The sequence below is a fragment of the Oryx dammah genome, unplaced genomic scaffold, assembly GCF_014754425.2.
Source record: "Oryx dammah isolate SB20612 unplaced genomic scaffold, SCBI_Odam_1.1 HiC_scaffold_18, whole genome shotgun sequence".
Taxonomy (NCBI): domain Eukaryota; kingdom Metazoa; phylum Chordata; class Mammalia; order Artiodactyla; family Bovidae; genus Oryx; species Oryx dammah.
Window position 1 is genome coordinate 51,929,479 of NW_024070202.1, and position 22,852 is coordinate 51,952,330.

Consider the following 22,852-nt stretch of genomic DNA (forward strand, 5'->3'; position numbering starts at 1 on the left):
TGGAGAAGGCAATGGCAATCCACTCCAGTACTCTTGCCTGGAAAATCCCACGCCACGGACGGAGGAGCCTGGTGGGCTGCAGTCCATGGGGTGGCTAAGAGTCAGACATGACTGAGCGACTTCCCTTTCACTTTTCACTTTCTTGCGTTGGAGAAGGAAATGGCAACCCACTCCAGTGTTTTTGCCTGGAGAATCCCAGGGACGGGGGAGCCTGGTGGGCTGCCGTCTACGGGGTCACACAGAGTCAGACACGACTGAAGCGACTTAGCAGCAGCAGCAGCATTAACTTGACTAACAACACTCTTCTAATGGATGGCTTGATGTAGCCAGGTGAAATCAATCTTAGGCTTCCCCTGTCCTTATGTAAATAGGCAGGTAATCAAGCATGACTAACAATAACCAACTTTCAGTATACAAGACGATACATCACTTTAATTGTATGATTTATCCGAACAACAACTATTAACATACAAAGTACCATTCAGCTCAACTGCAGGTATAGGCAGTGACAAGTATCTAATTCTTAGAAGAATCACTTAACTCCCACAGTCTGTCCAGACATATTAACCAAAGGACACGTTTATAAATAGCAAACATGAAATTCACATTGTAGCTTTTTCAAGCATATATACAGGTGTGCAGTCTTGTTGATGAGTTGTTTCCATAAGCTCTCTTCTTGATGTATTCATTCTCCTGACATTAGTAGAAACGGTTTTTTTCTGCAGAGCAGATTTTTTTTCTTCCTCATCCATTATTTACAATATCCTGTAATTAGTATCACTCTATACACTTCTGAAATAATAATATTTGAATTGGAATATCTCTGCAGTACAATTCCTTGGGTCTTCTAGTAAGTTCCACCACTGTCAAAGAACTTTCAGTTGTAATCACTGTCTCACAAAAAGAGCTTAACTCTACTATTGGGTTTTAGCTCAACTCTACTATAAACACACCCTCTTTATAGCTTGCTGTGTTAACCCTTGGCTTCAAGTCCTGGTGATGTAATGAGGGTGGGGAGTTCTGGCAGTCAGTACATTTCCTTATCACTTATTCACAGCCATTTAAAATCATGCTGTTATTAATCCAAGTTTGACATACCTTTTCTGAAATGTTCACAGTGCAGTATTTTTGTGGCCTAACAAAAGTTTTCTCACATCATTAAAAATAAACCTTTTTATAAAAATATAATACTTTAAATGTTTACATCAACAAAACCAGTTTGAGTATCCTGTGCCACATGCATTATACAGTAGTAAGCACAAAATCCCACAGAACAAAACATCACAAAAGTCCTGACCAGAGTAACTGTTCATCCAGGCGAAATGGTCAGAACTTTCAATCAATGTATTTTTTTTCCCTAAAATATGTTTTACGTAATAACACATAATGTTCTAATACAAAACTGGATTCCCCTGATTTGGTTGTTTCCAATTGTTTGTGAGGTGGAAAGCTGCCACCTGACAAAGAGGCTGATATTTCTAGTCCATTGATTCTTTCCAAGGCTCTACATATAAGCCATGATTGGAACCAATAATGCTTTTAGTTAGAGGTATTCTGCTTTAAAAACATGCCGAGTTACCTTTAAAAACAACTGTCATCTCAAATTACTTGTTTTATTTTCAGAGTTGTCATTAAAAAAAAGACAAAACTTCTAAGTGTCCACATCCAGATTAGCAAAGTATCATTCTTAAACAGTTGATTTTTAAATGGCAAATACTTCATTGTGACTAAGCTTTTTTATGAAAACCTTAATGGTTTATGTACAATATGTAAATATTCTTATAAAGTTATAAACATATTTCATGTCCTGCTGTTTTGAAATGTTGACTATATTGTATTGTTTATGGATAGTTCTCTAATAAAAGGAATGTGTAGACAAAAATTTAAAAGGGAATGTCTACCTAATGGGCAAATGACAACATCGGTAATAAAAAAATGTGTTTTTCATACAACACATAAGTTCTTTGAAACATTTTAATTTTAAGTGAGTGGTTTGGTCCCAGGGCTGCCATGCTCTGTTGGGACATTACCATTTCTTTTGAATTTTCTGTCATTAAGAAGTCTTCAAAATGCATTGCTTCAGTTCTCCATATTAAATCAAGTGGGATCTTGATTTTAAAAAATTTCAACCCAGCATTTGGGTTTTGGCCTGAATGTGACAGAAGCATTATCACAGCTGCAGGATTGCTGTTGGTTACTGGCCTGCGAGACCAAGCTGCTTGCTCTGATGCTTTGTCAGATGAGAAATTCTGTAGAATCCAGTCATTTTAATAACAATATAAGGTCCTATAATAGTGCAATCTTGGCAAAAGCAAAAAGTACCTGGTGGCCTTTCAGTGGCCAGGCAGTGAAAAGAATATTGGACAAAGGGTGGACTGTTGTTCAGGCAGTTCAGTGATGCTTCTCAGAAGGGGACTCGGTGGCACAGGTGCCTCCATACATCATGTCATCATCATCCTCGCCGCTGACATTATCTTGTGATGACAACAGAGAAGGATACGGGGCGACACATTTGACGTTCACGTAAGTAGCATTCACATGGACATAGTGCTCCCCAATGAAAGTAGAGAATATCGCGGATATCCTGGAGACCAGTTCAGAAAAGGATGGGCGCAGTTCAGCTTTAGGGTGCCAGCATTTCAGCATCACTTCATACCTGTTTCAAAAAGGATACAATGCTGTGAGGACTCTGAAGGCAAGCACTTCTGCAAAAGTAAAGAACATAAGAGCTACAGAAGATGCTGCTGGAATTCTTACTTACAAGGGATCTGGGCAGTATTCAGGTTGTAGGAGCCTTCTTCCTTGCAACAAGTAAACTGTTATGTCAAAGGTGTTGACGTCAGGATAAGGTGGTGCTCCTCTTGTCATCAGTTCCCAGAGGAGCACGCCAAAGGACCACTGGTCAAACAAGGGAAGGGAGAATCCAGGTAAGGCAAGAGTGGCCGCACAAATATGAAAGGTGATCAGTAGGTCTTCATAATAAAACTTGGTTTAGTATTCAATACTATTGCTGTTTTTAGGCAAAGTTTTCTTTGAAGACAATTAGTAACTTATAAGTTTATGACTTGTTTAAGCCAGAATTAGAATTTAGATTACAAGTAAATGTAAAGTTTTCAAAAAGGATGCCTGAAGTCCACATGATGATTATAATTTCATCAGTAGTTAGCACAGTGCATTTTCCAAGTTCTTTCCTATGGAGTCAAAGCATTAACATGTTTCTATCCTTCTTTATTCAACGGTTTCATTACAGTTTTAGACTATTAGTGAAAAAAAGAAGGCAAGGCTTCCAAAATTTAAATCTGTGGGATTTCCAAATGAATGGAAACACTCCTTAAGAAATGTAACCATATCTAAAAGTTAATGTTAAAAGGTCTAAGTCAGTAAAAGTAAAAATCTATATTAAAAATCAGAAGTAATAAGACTGCTTAGCATCAAGGCTCTTGAATGAAAATGAATTTCAATAAAATAACTATATTTTGAAAATGTTATAGGAGGAAATTAATATAAAACAGCTGTAACAGTACTTTATAGGATGATCACAAGGACACAGAGAGGTTGATTGATTTGGTAAAAATTCCTCAATAAATCTGAATTCACACAGGGATAAACATTTCAGAGTTCATGACTCTTGGGTTTTGCTTGGTCTACCAAACTTCACTAAATATGCAGTTTCTTGATTTAGAGCACTCTCGTTGGAATAGATCAGGTCATGCATGTTATCTCACCCTGGACATGTGCCAAGGTGAGAATGACACAGTGAGAGTAAGTCAACATGTGTGGGTCACCCCCCGGGCAGAGGACCCAGGAAATCAGTTCTCTCACAACACTTCCAAGACACTTGCACACAGCAGCACATGGGGGCAGAAATGAGGCCCTGAGGAAAAAGAAGCTTGGAGGGTAAAGAGAATACAGCACAGACATGAAGAGCAGGAAAACATAAAACAGATGCAAGTGTAGCTCATAACTCAGCAAGGAGACTAAAGCACGTGTTTCTGAAAGGAAGCAAGCAGGTAGACATTGTAGTTGCTGATACAAATCTCCATGAATGACTTTTTCCTTTCGCCCAAGTTCAAGAATGCTTTAAGGCCACTGACTTCCTTGATCCAAATAGAGAAAACAAACTCCTTGGGTGGGTGGGTCGGGGGAGGTGGGGCAGGGTACTAGATACATTTGCTGTCTTCTGGAGCCTTTCAAAGTTTTCAAAGCCTCAAAATCTTCTGAGTCACTTCTGATGACACCACTGTGTTAAGTCCCAGAATTTGCATTAGAATTTAAATCAATTTAACAAGTATCTATTGACCCTTGAGGGCTTCCCAAGGCACTAGAGGTAAAGAACTGGCCTGCCGATGCAGGAGACATATACAGGTTCAGTCCCAGTGTTGGGAAGATCCCCTGGAGAAGGAAATGGCAACCCACTCCAGTATTCTTGCCTGGAGAATCCCATGGAGAGAGAGCCTGGCGGGCTACAGTCCATAGGGTCACAAAGAGTTGGATACGACAAACGTGACTTAGCACACACTGACCTTTGATGATGCATAGGTAGGTTACTGTCCAAGTTACTGGACAGGCCCTGAGGCTGATTTAACAGGGTTAAGAGAATCATGCAACTAGTTATGTAAAACTGTCATGTAGAACAATAAGATCTAATAACTGCAATATAGAGCAATTATAGAAAAGAGGTACAGATGTTGTGAAAAGGCAAAGGGATAATAGTGGGGTAACTAAGAGAGGCTTCAGGAAGAAAATGACAGTATAGTGGGTCCTGAGGAACAGCGAATGTTTGTTCTGTAGATACATGTATTGTGAGGGCAGCAAGAGTATTCTGGATGAAGGCAGTGGGCCCAGGGGTAAAGGGTAAGACACTCAAACATGTTTTTTTGAACCATAAGGACAACAGGTCACTCTGCTTGATGTGTGGAGCAGATGAAGGGATGAAGGACAGATAAGGTTGAAAGGGGACCGTGTTTTTGAATAAGGTTGAAAGGGGACTGTGTTTTTGAATGTTAATCATGGGTTAAACTGAAATCAATGGGACGTGACTGGGGTTGAGCTCCAGGAGATTCCTTCTGTAAACACTGCTTTAAACAAACAGGGGAAACTCATCCACAATACAGAGACCAGTTAGGACACTTTTTGAACGGGGCAGGTGAGGGCTGCTACTGAATACTGGCAACATGGAACCTTATGAGACTGAACTCTCTCTCTCCCAGGAGAGACTAAACTCTGCTGGGAGAGCGAACTCTCTAATTTGCTCTCCTGAATTAGAGTGGTGGGAGAGAGCACGTGTCATCAAATGAGCTTGGCATGAGTGGGCATCATGCCTTTTAAAAAAACATTGTCTTATTTAATCCTTATAACAAGTCTGTAATGTATTCGGTTTTGTAGATGTTTCAAGAATGAGGAACTGAAGTTCTGAGAGGCTGATTACTAGTGTGTGATCGACCCCATGGACTGCAGCCCACCGGGCTCCTCCGTCCATGGGATTCTCCAGGCAAGAGTACTGGAGTGGGGTGCCATTGCCTTCTCCAAGTGTGTGATCAGGTCTCCCCTACTGACAGCCTAGGTTATAGGAGGTCTGGAGGCAAATTTGCAAAAACAAGGGGGAAGAGTTGGATAAATTTAGTCCTGTAAGGAATTATAGTGAAAGTCACTCAGTAGTATTCAACTCTTTGGGACCCTAAGCACTATACAGTCCATGGAATTCTCCAGGCCAGAATACTGGAGTGGGTAGCCTTTCCCTTCTCTAGGGGATCTTCCCAACCCAGGGATTGAACCCAGGTCTCCCACACTGCAGGTGGATTCTTTTTTTTTTTTTTTTAATTTATTTATTTTTAATTTTTACTTTACAATTCTGTATTGGTTTTGGCATAGATTGACATGAATCCACCACAGGTGTACATGCGTTACCCAGCTGAGCCACCAGGGAAACCCAAGGAATTGTAGGACTTAGACAACTGGTATCAGAGGAGGATTAGAGAAATCATGGGACAGGAGAGGTGAGAGGGAGGCAGTTTCATGAACAGTCTGCATTCCAAACTCCCCTTCACAGTTTGGACTGACTGGATGGTGGCGGGTAGGGAAGTGAAGGAAGAGAATGATACTGACCAAGAAGAGAGAGTGGGGGTGGGGCATGTGAGGGAGGGATACAGAAGGAGAGAGAGAGACAAAGGGGTGGGGGAGGTGTACGATGCCTGTGCATTGATGGAAGCAAGCCAGTTTTAGCTTCAAGATAGGAGAGCACAGTCATTCATGCTTATTGTGTGAATGATCAAGGCTTTCTGAATATCTGAGCACCAGCAGTGAGCTCATCTGAAGAATCTCTGCCTAATTTTACCAAAGACAAAGCTGAAAGCAGTTATTAGAGGTAAGAGACTGTCGTAAGCTATAAAAAGTGATAGGCACATTGCTGCAGCAATCAATAATAGATATAGCCAAATTTGAGCATTCAAAAAAGAAATTATCCTTCCATAAAAAATAAATTAAAAAAGCAAACTGAGATATAATACCCTTATAAAAAAGCATAACTGATTTAAAAATGGATTAATTGATAAAATTTAGCAACTGGTAGGTTGATAATCTTTTCAGTAAAACTGAAAACTTCTGCTCTTTGAAAGATACAATTAAAAAAGGCAAGCCACAGACTAAAAAGTATTATTTGTAAGAACACATATCTGATAACATGTTCCTATAACCAGAATACATAATGAACTCTTAAAAATAAAATAAAAAATAACCCAGTTTTAAAAACACTAGAAAATAGAATACATATGATCCAGCAAACTTACTTATGTGAAATAAACCAGTTACAAAGGACAAATACTATATGATTCCACTTATAATGAAGTATCTAAAATAGTCAAACTCTTAGAAAGTAGAATGGTGGTTGCCAGAGATGCTGGAGGAGGGAGAAATGGGGAGTTGTTCAGTGGATATAGAGTTTCAGTTTTGCAAGTTCTAGAAATCAGTTGCATAGCACTGTGCACATAGTCAACTGTACTGTACAATACACTTAAAATGGTTAAGATGGTCAACTTTATGTTTTTTATCATAATAAAAAAAGAATAACTGTGGATACATTGATACTATTGATCCTCTCAAATGCATTATGCTATGTGAAGGAGACAGACTCAAAGGCTATCTACTGTATGATTCCATTTATAGAACATTCCAGAAAAGGTAAAACTACAGAGAGAAAATGGACCAGTGGTTTCCAGGTTTTAGGGTTAGGGCAGGTTATACCATCAAGAAGTGTAAGGAAATTTTCTGGGATGATAGAGCTGTTTCATATTCTGGTTGTGGTGATTTGGGTCATACAACTGATGCAATCTTTAAAACCTAAAGAACTGTACAATAGAAAGGATGAAGAGTTGGTATATTGCACAATGGTGATACCATTAATAGAAATAAAGAAGTGAGGCGTCGACAGTTGGCAGGAAAGAACTAGACTTTGAACTCAGTAAATGTGTGTTGCTGATGAAAACATCTAGTAAGAGAGATGCAAAGGTGACTGTTGATGGGAATGGTTAAAACTGTTGAGAGAGGCTGACACCTTAAGACCAAAATCCTGGGGGACAGTTGTATGTAGGCTGTGAGAGAAGAAAGAGAAGCTGTCAAGGTAAAGAAAACACAGTCTAAAAGCAGGGGGAAAACAGGATGGTACAGTGGCCCTGAAAACAAAGGAGAAGGAAATTTCAAGAGGACAGCTGACGATATTAAATGCAGCAGAATGATGAAGCAGGATGAGAAAGCCAGTTGGTTGAACAAAGAAGTCAGTACTGACTTCAGTGAAAGCACTTGTACTAAGCACAAACACTATGCAATACTGGATATGAGTAATTGCATGTATAGAAGATACTTCAGTTGTTGGAAAGAGTTTCAAGGGTATTCAGATTTTAGCTGAACTGCATCTGGGCATTTGTGAGAAAGTAGACCTTCCTACAAACAGGCAAGTTTTTGTCTGTAGGTCTCAACATAATACAATTTATTACAGGTGCTTGGATATGTTCCATGTCAACATTCAAAAGATTGGGCTGTCCTAGAAATGAAAACTTTATGCAAATGTGTAAATCCATCAATAAACATCCAATCAATAACAATTTGTCAAAGAAGCATGGTATGGACTACTCAGGTTCACCCTTTATATAGTACAGTATAGAGTCTTTCAATGAGAGGAAGAAAGACACAGCACTTTGAATCTATAGAAGCCTGTGTAAATTTCCTAAGTATCTGAGTGACAGTTGTTTCACAAGAAGTGCTGAACTCCCTGCTGTGCATATGTATTTTTGTGGAGATAGTGGTGAGTGGTACAGGACTATCAAAAAGCTCAGAATCCCAACTCTTGCCTTGAGCATCCAAAATTTCATCAGACTTGTCTTAATAACTTTGCTGAGGTATGATTTATATGTCATAAAATTTGCCAACTGTAAGTATATAGTCAATGATGTTTAGTAAATTTATATAGTAGTGCAGCTATCATCACAATTCAGTTTAAGATCAATTCCAACATCCCAGAAACTTCCCTCATGCCTGTTGGCAGTCAATCTTTGCTTCTACCCTCAGCCCCAGGCAACCACTGATCTGTTTTCTGTCTCAATTTTTTGCCCCTTTCTAGAAATTTCATATAAATGGAATTACTCAATGTGTAATAATTTTGAGTCTGCCTTCTTTCACCTGACATAATGTTTTTGAGGTTTATCCACATTGTAGCATGTATCAGTGGTTCTTTCTCATTACTGAATAGCATTATTCTGTTGTATAGTTATACCATGCTTTATATCCCCATTTCCCAGCTGATGGACATCAAAATTGCTCCTGGTTTTTTGACTATTATGAATAACACTGCTGTGAGCATTCATGAGCAAGTCTTTGTGTGGGCATATGTTTTCATGTGCTTATTAGCTAGGTATTCATACATCTCCTTGGTAAAATGTCTATTCAAATCTTCTGCCTATTTTTAAAAAATGGGTTATTTTGTCTTATTGAGTTCTAAGAGTTGGTTCTCCTTCCTAGCGGTAGTCAAGTCTAGATGAAATGTACATGCTTTCAGGATGGGTTAATTCTCCTTACCTGATGCCTTTACCTGTCACCATCACTAATGTTTTCTCAGCCTACCTCTCTAGCACCTTTTTATTTCCTCTTTTTCACAGTCTTTCAGGATAAAAATCCAGGCAATAAGCTCTAGCATGGACTATCACATCTACTTACCAATCTTAACCATCCTGAAGTCCCATTCCTCCACTATGTCCTGTGATACATGTGTTCACTGAAAACAGGCTCTCAGTCACCCTCAGCTTATTCTCTAATGACTCCTCCACTTCCTCAGGAACTGAAACTCTGCTTTCACTTAAAGACCACAACGTCTTCAAAACTCTTCCCAATAGAGGCCACACCTCTCTCTTTTGCGGACTCTCAGGGAGGAGGGTAGACAACTTCTCACCTCCCAAAGCTGAACGCAGATGCCCATCCCTTGTTATATCTTAACAGCTGCCAATCCTTTCTCTTTTGCAATTTATGTCCTCCATTAATGCTATTTTCTTCCCATCTTGTTTGCTAATATCACTAGTTAATGCTTTTCTTGTTTTTGGTTGTTATTCTCAAGGACTGAGACATTGCTGTTTTCCCACCTCCACATATCATAATCCTCTTGATTTATGAAAGGCAAATAGAATATTCCATTCAACACCCAGGCTCCTCTGCACACTCCAGACCAAATCATTCAGGTTCCAAGACCCTTCTTGTGCTCTGAGTAGCAGGAACCTCTGCTGACCACACCCCATTTCTTCTTGACACTTTCTCTTCCTCTGGGTCTCCCACCTCTCTGCTTTTCTCCTTCACGGCATGTATGTAGGTTCCTCTGAATAACTGTATTGGAGTCTCAAAAGCCTATTTCCAGCTATGACCTCTGCTATGGACTGAATTGTGCACCATCGTTTTCAAAATTCATATGTTGAAACTCTAACCCCCAGTGTGATGGTATTTAGAGGGGGAGCCTTTGGGAGAAAATTAGGTTTATATGAGGTCATGAGGATGGGATTAGTGTCCTTACAAGACGAGACCCAGAGAGCTTACTCTTGCTCTCTCCCCAGCACAAGGCATAGTGAGAAGGTGCCCATGTGCTTGCCTCACCAGAATCTGACCACACTGGAATCCCCATTTCCCACTTTCAGCCACTAGAACTGTGAAAAGTAAATGTCTGCTGTGTAAGCCATCCAGTGTATAGTGTTAAGACAACCAAACTGTTTGTACAAGCTGCAGATCCACACTTCCAGGTGCATGAAAGACACTTCCGCCTGTATGTCCTACTCCCAAGTCAAACTCAGCATGTGCAAGGCAAGATTGATATTTTTCCTCTGAAACTGGCTTTTGTGCCTCTATCTCACATAATTGTAATTGCACCAGTATATAACTTCGCTCAGCTATGACTTTCATCAATTTCTTGCTAAATACTGTTGTTTCTACCTCTGAGATGCCTTCTCTTCCATCTTTTCTGTTTTTACAGTATGTTATTTCATATTCTACCTCTCACTTTGTCTTCCTGTGTCTACTCCTCTCAAAACATTTTGCAGAATAAAGAAAGGCTACAGTGTAATCTGATTACATTTTAATGTTTCCACATGGCCAGAGAATAAATTCCAGACTCCCTGGTTTGCTTTCCAAGGATCTCTATGATCTACTATGAAAATATTTTTCTCAATTTATTCTCATAACTTCCCTCTGTGCCTGCTATTTTTGCCAAATCACCACTGCTTATTGTTTGCTTAGAACTTTAAAGAAGTGTATACTTTCCTGCCCCTTTATCTCACCTGGACTGGCATTTTTTATTTCACTGTCTATTCTGTCATCCTTACTTTAAAGCCCATTTCAAGAATAACCTTCTCCACCAGGTGAAAGGGCAGTATGGTAGATTCGGCTACCCAGGTGAGTGTCTTCCCCACCCTCAGAGCTCTGTTGCACGCCCTCAGATGCTTGTTCTGTGAGAGGAGGATGACCTTTGCAGATAAAGTGGGGCTAGGCAAAAGGATAATGTCTTCACTGCTAGATATGCCTCAGGGACAGCTTCCAGGTTTCTCCAGGTAGAATTTTTCTGCCCTTGAGCTACGAGTGACTAGATTAATCCCAGTCTACTTTGTGTGAGTTAGTGATGAACACAGCTTCCCTCTCCTGCTGAACAAAGCTCCTGGAGGGCAGGGCTTACACCCGGTTCGCAAGGACCTAACATGCTGTTCTGCTGGACATTTATTCAAACATTTTTTGAATAAATGAATGAATTTATGAGGCCATAGTATGGGTACTTATTAGACAATCAAGTCCGTTTTTACTTATTAAAAAAGCTGAAATTATGGTGGTGAAGATTTCTCTTTAAAAAAAATTAAGTTCCCATAAAATTACTAAAAAGTTGGATATGAAAGTAAAAAGGAGGTTGAGGTGATGAATACATTACCACATCTGACTTGGTGGTAAATTTCTGAGTCTGCAGGCTTTCTAAAGCCATCCATTTCACTGGCAGTTTTGCACCTGTTTTGTTGTGTACGCTATAGTATTCCTTATCATACACGTCTCTGGCAAGACCAAAATCAGCAACCTTGACGGTGAATTTTTCATCCAGCCTACAGAAAAAACAAAAATTATTACCAGTGGCTAAAAGAGAATAATTTACAGTGATTCTGAATCTCTACTGATTAGAACAAGCAGCTTCAGTATTTGAAATCCATAATTTCTGCAGGAAGGGCTTCATCTGGCCTGTATTGACTAGCGCTAAATCACAATGGAATCCTTGAATAAAAATGCTTGACATTTACATTTCAAATTCAACAGGCCAAGGGAAGAGATTGTGAATGATGTGGCATAAGAAAATCTTTTTTGCTTTAATGTAGATCTGGAGAAGTAGTAAAATTGGCCACCCTCCCAGCTTTCTTTGGTTGCTAAATTGAGTATGCCAACTGACTGCCCAAAGCAATCAGTAATTACCACTTGTCAACTTATTAGCAATACTTAGTTTTATGGGGGAGATATGACAGGGGACTATTATTTCATTTTTTCCTTCTCAAAGGGCTAGGCTAGTACATACAATTCTTTTTACCAGTGAGGTAATAGAGAAAACAGATACACAGTAAAGCATCTAGGAAAACATCAAGGTTCCAGGAAAATCAATTCTTCTATCTGAGGCTATGTATCCTTTGTTTAAGATGACTTTTATGTTGTCACATTGACCAAAACCAAGGTAGAAAATTAAGAGCACAGTTCTTCATTCACACATACCGTTAAGGCATGAATCAGTGCTACAGAAGGGAAAGCACTGAATCAATTACAAACTGTTGACTGTTGTATTATACAGCCCAGGCAGCCAGACACAAATAAACCTCTTTGTATATTCAGTCTCAAATACCATTTTTGGTAGGGTTTCTGCAGGCTGACTTCAAATCCACTCTTGGGAAGTTACAATATGTTGGTATTTGTGTTACCAGCCCCTCTCTGTTTCACTGTAAAATGCTGCAGATTGAATTGTCCCTTCCAAACACTAATGCAGTGTGAAAACCACAACACTGGGGGCTATGGGCGGGAAGGAAAAAGAAAAGCTACAGCGCACAACAGCTGTTTAAGACCCCCCTCTGGAGAATTCCTTTTAAATTCTGTTTGATAAAGCCTGAAAGCTCCACCTACATACCCAGTGCTTACACATCGATTTAGAACTGTGACGTTCATGTTTGGGAACGCATGTACACCTGTGGTGGATTCATGTCAATCTATGCCAAAACCAATACAGAATTGTAAAGTAAAAGTTAAAAATAAATAAATTAATTAAAAAAAATAGAACTGTGACGAAAATAAAGGACTTTTACATGAGAAGAGAAAATATCCTCACTAGCCTTGAAGAGTGGGAAACAGGTTCCTCCCTGTCACTTAATTTGGACTGCAGGCACAGAGATTCTTATACTTACATACAGTTTCTTGCAGCCAAGTCTCTGTGGACAAACTTTTTGCTTGCAAGATATTCCATGCCTTTGGCTACTTGAAGACCAAAGCCAATCAGATCTTTTACAGTTGGGTTCTGTAATCAAAGAGAATTGGAAACCCATAAACTAATAAGCACTTACTGTTCTAGCTATGGTTTTAGAATTCTGAAATATTGATAAGAATTACCTTATCAATTTCTTATCAACAGCAAAGAATTACCTATTTTCAAATAATAATTTATTTCCTGTTGATAATCATCATTTACTTAGTATCTGTTATTTGCAAAATACCATGTTAGAGGTTTTTTATAAATTTTGGGTAATCCTTATACCCTCACTTCTGTCCATTTTCCAGATGGGCAACTGGAGTTGTTTTAAAATGTGGAGTTTATTATTATTCAGGTATGGTACAGCCAGCAGATGGGAACAAAGGCCATCAAAAAGACTGTTACTCACAATTCCCAAGAGGAGGAGGCATGGCATGTCATGCAAGGCCACACAGGGAAGCACCAGGGTTGGTTAGGAGGCAGAGGAAACAAGGGGAAAACATAATCAAGAGCCTTTATGGTGATTTCTGTGGGAAGGAACGGGAGAGGCAGAGGAAGCAGCTTAGAATCAGCTGGTTTGAATAATTTCAGTGGGTCTGGGGTGTAAGGACTGTCTCTAGAAGTCTGGTAACTGGTTTTGAAGTGATGAGGGCAGGCAGATGGTGGCCCAGGGTGTTGGCACCCTTTAAAGGAGGTGGTTGGGGCATGGGCTCTGGAGTGGTTGGTTTAGTGATGAAAGGCATGCTCTCTGAAGGTGAGCTGTTTAACACCTCTGGGAATTTGCCAGTCCTGTGGGAAGTGGGGAAAGCAGTCCTTCCAGGGTCGGCAGGTCTCCAGAAATACATGGTTAATACAAAAAGCTTTGAGAGAAATAAATCACTCTAAACCTCTCAGATGGTAAGTTGTAGAGTTAGGATTTTAGCCTATATCTGTTAAGACTCCAAAGCTTATGCTATAGTGAAATCAGTCATATTAGAGGCCCTCCTACTGGTACAGAGGCAACAGTGGCCTGAACCCACACAGAAAATAGGAGATCTCATTCTCCATATGTTCAACCCACAAACTTGGATGGACAGCATAATGGCTTCCGTAACTATAAGAACTGTATCTGAAGTCACCCAGATGTCACTGCAGTACCTGGTCATCAGGAACAGGATAACTCTTCTTCAGCAGCCACAGTGAAGTTTGTGAGCTAAAGAGGCAGCCAGTGGGGACCCTATAAGGAGGGCTACAGCCTCCCTTAATGCACCCAGCATGTAGAGAGGCCATTTCCTGTGTTTTCAGCCTCTCTTTAAGATATATCTGTTAGTGGTTGTAATAAGTACAGACTCCTTGGACTATAAAGGCAATGGTACTTCGTAAGGTAAATTCACCTTATTTGCAAAAATTCAGAGCTACAGAGTATTCTCTTTTGACTGAATGCAAAATATTTCTTTACTATCCTAGAGCTCATTTCTCTAAGAATCCGATCCCATGTTTATGAAGTTTTTTTGATCAAGAGTAAAGCTACTCCATAACGTCTAAAGAGGTCTGTTCACAGAAGCCAAAAAGCAGCCTGGGGCCATCTGTGACTTCAGTTCTGAAGACTTCTTCTTCCCTCCCTACTCCTGGTCTAGCCATTGTTTGCTCAGCCTTTTTGGAACTAGCATAAATGTCGCTAACAAAACTGTCATTTGGAAACATCTAAGAATCTCTTTTGTAACCCTGAACTCATTCATTTAGCAGATATCTCCTGAGAGTCTCTGTACTTAACTCTGTTTTAGGTGTTGGAGCCACAGTAGTGAACAATATACACACAAAATTACCTACCCTCAGGTGCTTGTCCTCTAATAAGGTATGTGTGTATGTGTGTGTATATATACACATGTATACATATACACAGCTATCATTTATTTATTACCTAGCAGAGTATTGTTCAACAGAAATATGAGACAAGGCACATATGTAGTTAAAATTTTTCTAGTAGTCTCATTAAAGAATTAAAAAGAAACAAGCAAAAATTATTTTCACAGTATGTTTTTCAACCCACATATCCAAAATAATATCATTTTAACATGTAATCAGTATAAACAATTACTGATGAGATATTTTACCTTCTTTTTTTATACTAAATATTGAAAACCTGGGATGTATTCTACACTTACAACAAATCTCAATTTATACTAGTCACATTTCATGTGTGGCTTATGGCCACAGTTTTGGACAATTCAGGCCTCAGTATCATATGAGGGTGTGATGGATAAAAACAAAGCAGGGGAGACGAGAAAGAAAGAAGGCATGAGAGTGTAGTGGTCAGCTGCAATTTTAGACAAGTCGGGGAAGCTTTATTTTGAAGATGACATTAGGGCAGAAAGCTGAAATTAATAACCAAGTGAGATATGTGGATATTTTGGAGAAGAGTAATCTAGGTGGAGAGACTAAGAAGTGCAAAGGTCCTGAGGTAGAAGAGTGGGCAGCAACTTTGAAGAATAGTGAGATTCATTCATAATTAATTTTCAATGTATTTCCTTCTAAGGTTAAAACGGCCTTTGGGCTGAGGCTCATTCTGGCTCTATGTCTCCTGTGCGGTGCTTTTTGTGGTGTATAGTAGGGATTGAAAGATGTGTACCTGTCTGGGGGATGGCAGAGCAAGGCTGCCTGCAGGGCAGGTAAGAATCACTGTCCCCAGAAACCCTTCTATGTATCACTATCTTCCCACTAGGACAGAGGATTTTGAGAAACCAGAGAACTGAATGGGCCTCTGTCCATTTGAACGGTGTCAATGTTTCACATGGGTTTCTTTGGCTAAAAATTTAAAAAAGGTTCAAAATAGCACATTTTGGAAGTCTGGCTGGCTTAAGGCTAGTTCATGAGTTAGCAAGCTTGGCAATATACTTACATGAGTCTCATTTCTAATGAAATTTCGAAGATCCCCATGTTTCATGTATGGTAGGACCACCAGTGGAGACCCCTCACTTCGAAGGCAGATTCCCAAAAGCGAGAGAACATTGGGATGACTAAAATCTTTCATGATGATTCCCTCAGTCAGAAATTGGGAAACTTCTCCTATGTCAGTGATTCCTGAGAAGGCCAGCAGTGGAGACATTAACTTCATTATAGGGACAATGATTACTTCATCAGGTTCAGGGAGAGACAGCACAGAATATAAAACCATTGGACTACATCTTGCCCTGATGCCTCATCCTCAGAGTGTTTTTTTTACAATACAACTGAGTGAATGATGTCACCTGTGCTGCACTTTTGAGTCACCACTTGCCCTTGTTTTTGAAAGAGTCTAGCAGGGCATGGGTTGGCAAACTTTTCTGTAAAGGACAAGATAGTAAATATTTTTGGCTTTTTAAGCCACATGGTCTCTGTTACTAATACACAACTCTTGCCATTGCAGTGCAAAGGCAGCCACTAGTGGCTGATAATAGTGGCCGAGTCTTGAAAAACTGTTTACAAAAACAGGCAGCAGGCCATAGTTTTCCAGTCCCTGGACTAGGAGGATTTGAAGACCAAACGTTGCCTATGCTATCTAAGTAGACTCTTTTGTTATAATAGTTTCCAAATAGAGATCCCAAGGGCCTGATATTAGTCAGCACTAATGAAGAGTTAACAACCTTTAATTTATTAATCTGATTAGTATCAGTGTCAGTGATGATACTCTTTTACAAATGGAGTGCATTCCAAGACCTGGATGTCCATCTGGACTAAATAGAGATCAACATACACCAGGGACAGAGAAAGATTTCTTGGCAATAGGACTTCTTACTACAACTGGCAGTAGTGCTCTTTACTGAGGCAAATTTATTGACAATTATACTTAATCCATCACAGTTTGTAGTTAGATTTCATATAAATTGTTGCTTTAATTATCTTGTGGTTAAACTTCCAACAAAATGAACCATACAGAACACTGCTCAGCATGCAGATTTATGTTTAAAAAGGCTGAAATATTTCTGTTGATAACATATCTTGTAGGAAAACCTTTCACATATGCATTGAAAACATTAATTCCAATATAAATTTGTAATGTATCTTGTTAACATTTTTTTAGGCTGCCTCAAACTATGAGCAGAAACTTAGAAATGGGGGTAGAAAAGGCAAGCACATTGACTTGATATGTGAGACCTGTCAGCAAAGGTGAAGCCAGGCAAACTCTACTATGAGGAGTACGGTGGGTTGTACAAGATAGTAATTCATGCCATAATTATGGCTCTGGGTCATTAATAAAGTCTTAGTTTATGTTTGGAAGCATTCCATATTTCTTCTCTCTTTCTTTAAACAGGAAAAAATTCAAACAAAGTTTAATGACACACATACATGGGAAAGGCCCGGGAAAACTGAGTAACTCTAGCATTCCCTGCTTCTTAAAAAGAGTATGCATTCGATTTTAAGCAGATTTTTCTCAATAGTAAATAATACTAAAAATACATATATTCTAGCATTAAAAGGGGGTAAGTATCACTTGCTAAGGAAGTTCATTTAATTAATGGATTATCTCATTCATCAAAAATGTGGATAAATGAGGTATTACCACATTTATAATTTTTCAATTTTCTGCTGTTATCTCTTATTTGACTTATTTCATTTTTTATCTTTTTGATGGAAGTTGTGGTTAAAGAAATAATTATAGTAATGCCTCTGGGTACAATGAGTCATTACTACTGTATGTGCCAAAATGCTTTCAATAGTTTCCATAAATGTCACTTGCAAAACAAATATTGTAAGCCAAACATATTTAAATGATACTTAGGCTCATCCAAGAATCTCATTTCTCTTTCATTCTTACTTATGAGAGCTCTGAGGGATAATTTCTGAGGAAATATTTCAATAAGAATTTCGATCAAACATTTCAGGATTAGATCCATCGTTCCAGCTAGTTACTGATTTTTCCACAAGGGAAAGTGTAAATCAACATTTTATTATGAACTGTTTATTAGTCCGCAACCACAGAAGTATACTCCACTGTTAAATAAAATACAACTTACTATTCAAGGATTTCACAGCACAGTGAATTTTCTTATCATCGTTGTCCAACAAAGTTCCATGATATACACAACCAAAATGTCCTATGTGATAGAGGGAACTTGGTTAGTGCTGCATTAGTTTTATTTGTTTAATATTATTTATTAAGCTTTTCATGATCTTCATTTCTTTTTTGTTTCCTACATGGCAAAAAAGTACATTGCTTCTTATGCTTTTGATTAACAGTACCACTACTTGTGTGTGTTTGTAAAATATGTAGATATATTTTACCCAAAGATAAAAGCAATATGATTATTTAACACATGGTAAAATATTTAGGTGATATAATTGTTATTAGAGGTTAAGATAATAAAGTATTCAATAACAGTGGAACCAGTGAAAACAGGAGTAACATCTGCCTCATATAAGGAACATTATTATTAAGGATCAAAAAATATCTTTTAAATATAAAAACAAAGTTTTATCCACATGAAGAACTACAATAAAATAAGCTCTCTATATTCCAATAAACTGAAATGAAATAAAAATGTCACCATTAGAAATAAGATGAGTATTATAGAATAAGGATTTTCCCCATTAGTCACTGGTTAATATGTAATCCAGGCTGGCAGAAACTGAAAGACAATGGCCTGAATGAAGCAAATTCACTCTGAGTCATTTCATCCAGTTCTCTCTGGTTTTAGCCACATCACTTTCCCAATGGTAGCCTTTCATCCAGTGGCAGTAATTTTCCCCAGAGGTGCCAAATGTCTGATAGCTGTGTAAGTCATTAAGAAATTCATCCAGCTAGCTAAGACTCCCTGAGTGCCTAGCATGTGAGTGTTGGGCATTAGTCTACCCTCTTGTAATGCAAAGATGAATAAATAAAACCTACACTCTTGAGGGCTCACATTCTCTTGGGGAAAGCATATAAATAAATAGTAGTATTCACAGAATCATTCATATTACTACTTTATAAAAGAGATAACTGCCATTTTATCACCTTTCATGATAAAAATACAAAATACTAATTTTAGAATATGTAAAATTAGAACATCATTAGTTTAGTCATACATTCTAAAACTGGTAGTTACTGGGATTTATAGACTGGTAGAAGAACTATGTATTACTCTGATGTGAAAGATTCATGTCTGTTAACAGTGAGGCTGCTATTTGTGAAGGGGAGCATGCTAGGGACTAAAATCTGGAGTATATGATAGAGGAATGTGTTGATACTATCACAGGAAAATGGGAAGGCCTAGTGAACACATAAGGCCAACTGTCCCTTCAGCCTCCTCTGCATCATGCTGGCTGATGTCTGTGCTATCTCTTGCAGCACATACTGAATAAAAGGATCAGAGGCCATTTGGTATTAAAGGTAAAAGCTTTTTAGAAAAAAAAGGGAACAGTGGAGTTCATTTCCTGGCTTCTGGTTGGTTTGTTTTCCTCCTCAATATTTCCTCCAGTACTGTATATGCTAGCTGTTATTGCAGCTCTGGCTGGCTTAATACAAATATTCATTCCTCTTTGTATAAAGAAATTGGAGTGCATTGCAGAGATGATGTATACTGCTTCAGACCAAGGGAAGGCTATAAATCCCCTGTCTCCTGATGCTGTCCAGCAGTGTGCAAACTGCTATCAACCAGGCCTTCATAGAGTTAGTCAGTATTCTCAGAGTAAAGAAAGACTGGAAGGAGATATGAGTAAAAATATTAGAACTTAATAAAATGATTTTTAGACAGAAGTAAAAGGCACTTTCAAGAAATTATAGTTGTCATTATGAAAAAGGTGAGGAAGGAATGTGATTCATTAGTAAGATGTCTGGGAGATTATCAAGTTGTCTCCATGCATAGGGGCAAATCCCCATGGATGTGATTTGCAGGGTTGTATTTCTGCAGAACAGAAATCAAGTGCACTTGTTATCACTGCTCTGTCAGTTGCTTTCACCATTGTCTAATGCCTAATCTGCAAAGGCAGAAGATAAAATGCTTACTGGAAAATTGTGTTTAACAAAAAGCTGAGTGGAAATACTTACCTCTTCCTATGACTTCATTGAAATGTACAATCAGACTGCTCGGCCCAATTACTACGTGCTGAACCGCCTGGACCAGCTCTGGATTTAGAGCACTGAGGTCGATGTGGACGGTATTTTGCAGTAATGGACTGGATATATCAGAGTCCCCACTAGTTAAGATGGGGGATAGATCCGTCAGAGGATACTGCACTTGTCTGCATGACCCATTCTGAGATGAATTAGGAAACTGGTCTGCAAGATTAAGCAAAATTATTAGAAACAGTAGCAAAACCTCAATTAGTGGGGACTGCAACAGAAGGAGCAAACTGAATTAATAACAAAATCAAAATTTAAATTTAAATGTAAAGAAATAATTATTGTATCACTAAATGAGGCTAGGAAAAACTACAAAGGAATTGATCTAATAAAATAGTAAACTGGAAAAAGATATGGGTATGTGTTTGTAAAAAACATTTATTGATTTTCTTACATTAAGGAGTAACTTTGAAAATTTGTTTTTTCCTTTTCATTTCCTTAGATATTTCTCTTTTACATAGCAAAAGTCAAGCTTGAGGGTTGTTTTTTAACATACTATACTCATAAGAATGAAAAGTGGCAAAAATAGTCAAGCAACTGCCTTGTCCCACAAAAATTCAACTGAAGTATAAGAAAAGGAAAAAAGAAGCCTTTTGAGAGACTACTGCTTATTATTGGAATTAATTAGTATTGCTCAAAATGTATGTGGATTCCTGGTCAAAGAAAAATATGTATAATGAAATATTATATACTCTCTCTATATATACACACACACACACACACACACACACACACATACACACATACATACAAACAACTAGAAATATGTAATGGTTAAACTTTTAGGAATGAAAACTTTCCACATTCATGGTAAGTTTTCCATCCTGTGGTGGTGGCAGCAGATCTCGTATTATCATTGTTTAGAGGGAGCAGCTAAGGACTGGGTTAGAGTGCCATCCTCATTGCTTAGTTGAGGGCACTTGGAAAGGGATCAGATCAGCATTCCTTGTAAGTTGATCTTTACAACGAGTCTCAGGCAAGGTTCCCTTTTACTAGGTAGGAAATTGTGGGGCTGAGAGCACATTTCTTAATGTCAAATAGGGCAGAGAAGGCACCAGTTGCTTTGCCCTTTCCAATGGGAATCCATGTATGTCAAAGACAGGGTGCTATATTGGAAGCAACTGACTTGAAGATAAACTAGGTTGGGTATTGAAATGTATTAGTATATAACACACAGAGAAGGGAGGTCTATGTGGGGGGAGGGTCCTTATTAGCACCAAAAGAAAATATTGTTTGCTTGCAAATAATCAGGAAAATCAGAACTTAAGAGAGCGGCATAAAAAGAAAGTTGATGGTACCTCTGATTATTCTTAAACCCACTTAAACATGTTTAGTGTTTGCCACATTGGACAGTTTGGTTACTACATCAATTTGGCCAGAGCAGTAAACTCAGCAGTGGTTCCAGAAGAGCTTTGGGATCACCTATAGTTATGAAAATTATAAGTTATAGTAATCATTAGCTAGAAATGAGACAGATGCATTCTACATCCATCTTTAAAGGATGCAGAACATTAGGGGAGTGCTTGAGATGTTGGATGGGTGAGGGATGGAAGGAGCCTAGCTGGTGTCTGTTGCTTTAATCCCAGAGTCAGGGTTTCCAAATCTTTCCTAGGGGGGAAATGCAGATGAGTCAGATGATGGAAACTATAAACTCAGTTCCTCTGCCTTCACTTCTCAAACTTTTGCACCTAAAGATTAGGGTTCTATATTCTCAGAGGTGCAGAGATGGAGGGAAATCCTTGATGAGGCACAAGAAAAAGTTCTCTTGCACAGAAATTGTACTGACCTTTCCGTTAAGTTCAAACATGTGCACAAACCATCAGTGTGATTCTGGTTTGACATACCGTGTATTCTAAGTCTGCAGAAAAGACTCATAAAGAGGCTGTCCCCACCACACACACACACACACACACACACACACACACACAGAGAAGCTCTCTAAGTGCCCCTTTATTAGGTACTGGCTGTGCATTTCCTCATTCTTCTCTGGGTAACCTTCTTTTGCCTATTTTACTTTTCCATGTCTCCAAGGAGTAGGTTCACTGTAGGGAAGAGGATGAAACTCAAGTTCCTTAGCAATGATGACAGAGGTCTGGTGAGCAATGAGGCTGAAGGAAAATTAAGTATACTTCTTCAAAAAAGTCACTTGTTAATTTTAAAGATCTCAAACTAGAGCCATTAAATGTGAATAAAAAATAATAAATAGGTCTACATTTCAAAATTATAAACTGGATTTGATTTTCCCATGTTGTTAAGGGCCTGGATTCTTAAAGGTGAATGGAGTCATGTGGGAAAAGACAACATTAATGGCGCCTGTAGAACTAACATAAACTTGAAAAAGTAAGAGGCAATAAGTGTTGAAAAAATTAAAATGTTAAGTGCCTCATTGCTCTTGTACTTGTTTTGATGAGCAGCTTCTAAGTTCTGCAGTATCCTCAACGATCTGTGACTCATTTTATTTGTCCAGTGGTAAATATTCAACCAGGAAAATGCTTGTACTTGACTCACGTCCTGTAACTTCTAAAGATAATGGAGCAGATACAATACAGACATTCTGCTTTTACCAGGAGAGTTTAAATAAAACAATGTGAAATACTGTGGTTAATCTGATTATTAGGACAATGTTAACTCTCCTTTTTAAACAGCATAACTGAAGGTTCCTGGTGGCTCAGATGGTGAAGCAGGAGACCTGGGTTTGATCCCTGGGAAGATCCCTGGAGAAGGAAATGGCAACCCTCTCCGATATTCTTGCCTGAGAAATCCCATGGACAGAGGAGTCTGGCGGGCTATAG

The 22,852-nt window shown here is 38.7% G+C and overlaps 1 protein-coding gene across 2 annotated transcripts in view; it reads right to left on the minus strand.

Annotated features, from left to right (window-relative positions):
* Window positions 1-404: 404 nt before the first annotated feature.
* The window catches only part of MET (MET proto-oncogene, receptor tyrosine kinase), a 115,811-nt gene continuing 93,363 nt past the window's right edge, over window positions 405-22,852 (minus strand). For both annotated transcript variants that reach the window (XM_040260887.1, XM_040260885.1), the window contains 7 exons: window positions 19,986-20,216; window positions 17,974-18,054; window positions 15,879-16,060; window positions 12,939-13,048; window positions 11,441-11,606; window positions 2,762-2,898; window positions 405-2,656 (listed from right to left, as the gene is read on the minus strand). In XM_040260887.1, coding sequence (XP_040116821.1) covers window positions 2,392-2,656; window positions 2,762-2,898; window positions 11,441-11,606; window positions 12,939-13,048; window positions 15,879-16,060; window positions 17,974-18,054; window positions 19,986-20,216 — 1,172 coding nt within the window. In that variant the 3' untranslated portion in view covers window positions 405-2,391. The remainder of the gene's footprint in view (window positions 2,657-2,761; window positions 2,899-11,440; window positions 11,607-12,938; window positions 13,049-15,878; window positions 16,061-17,973; window positions 18,055-19,985; window positions 20,217-22,852) is intronic.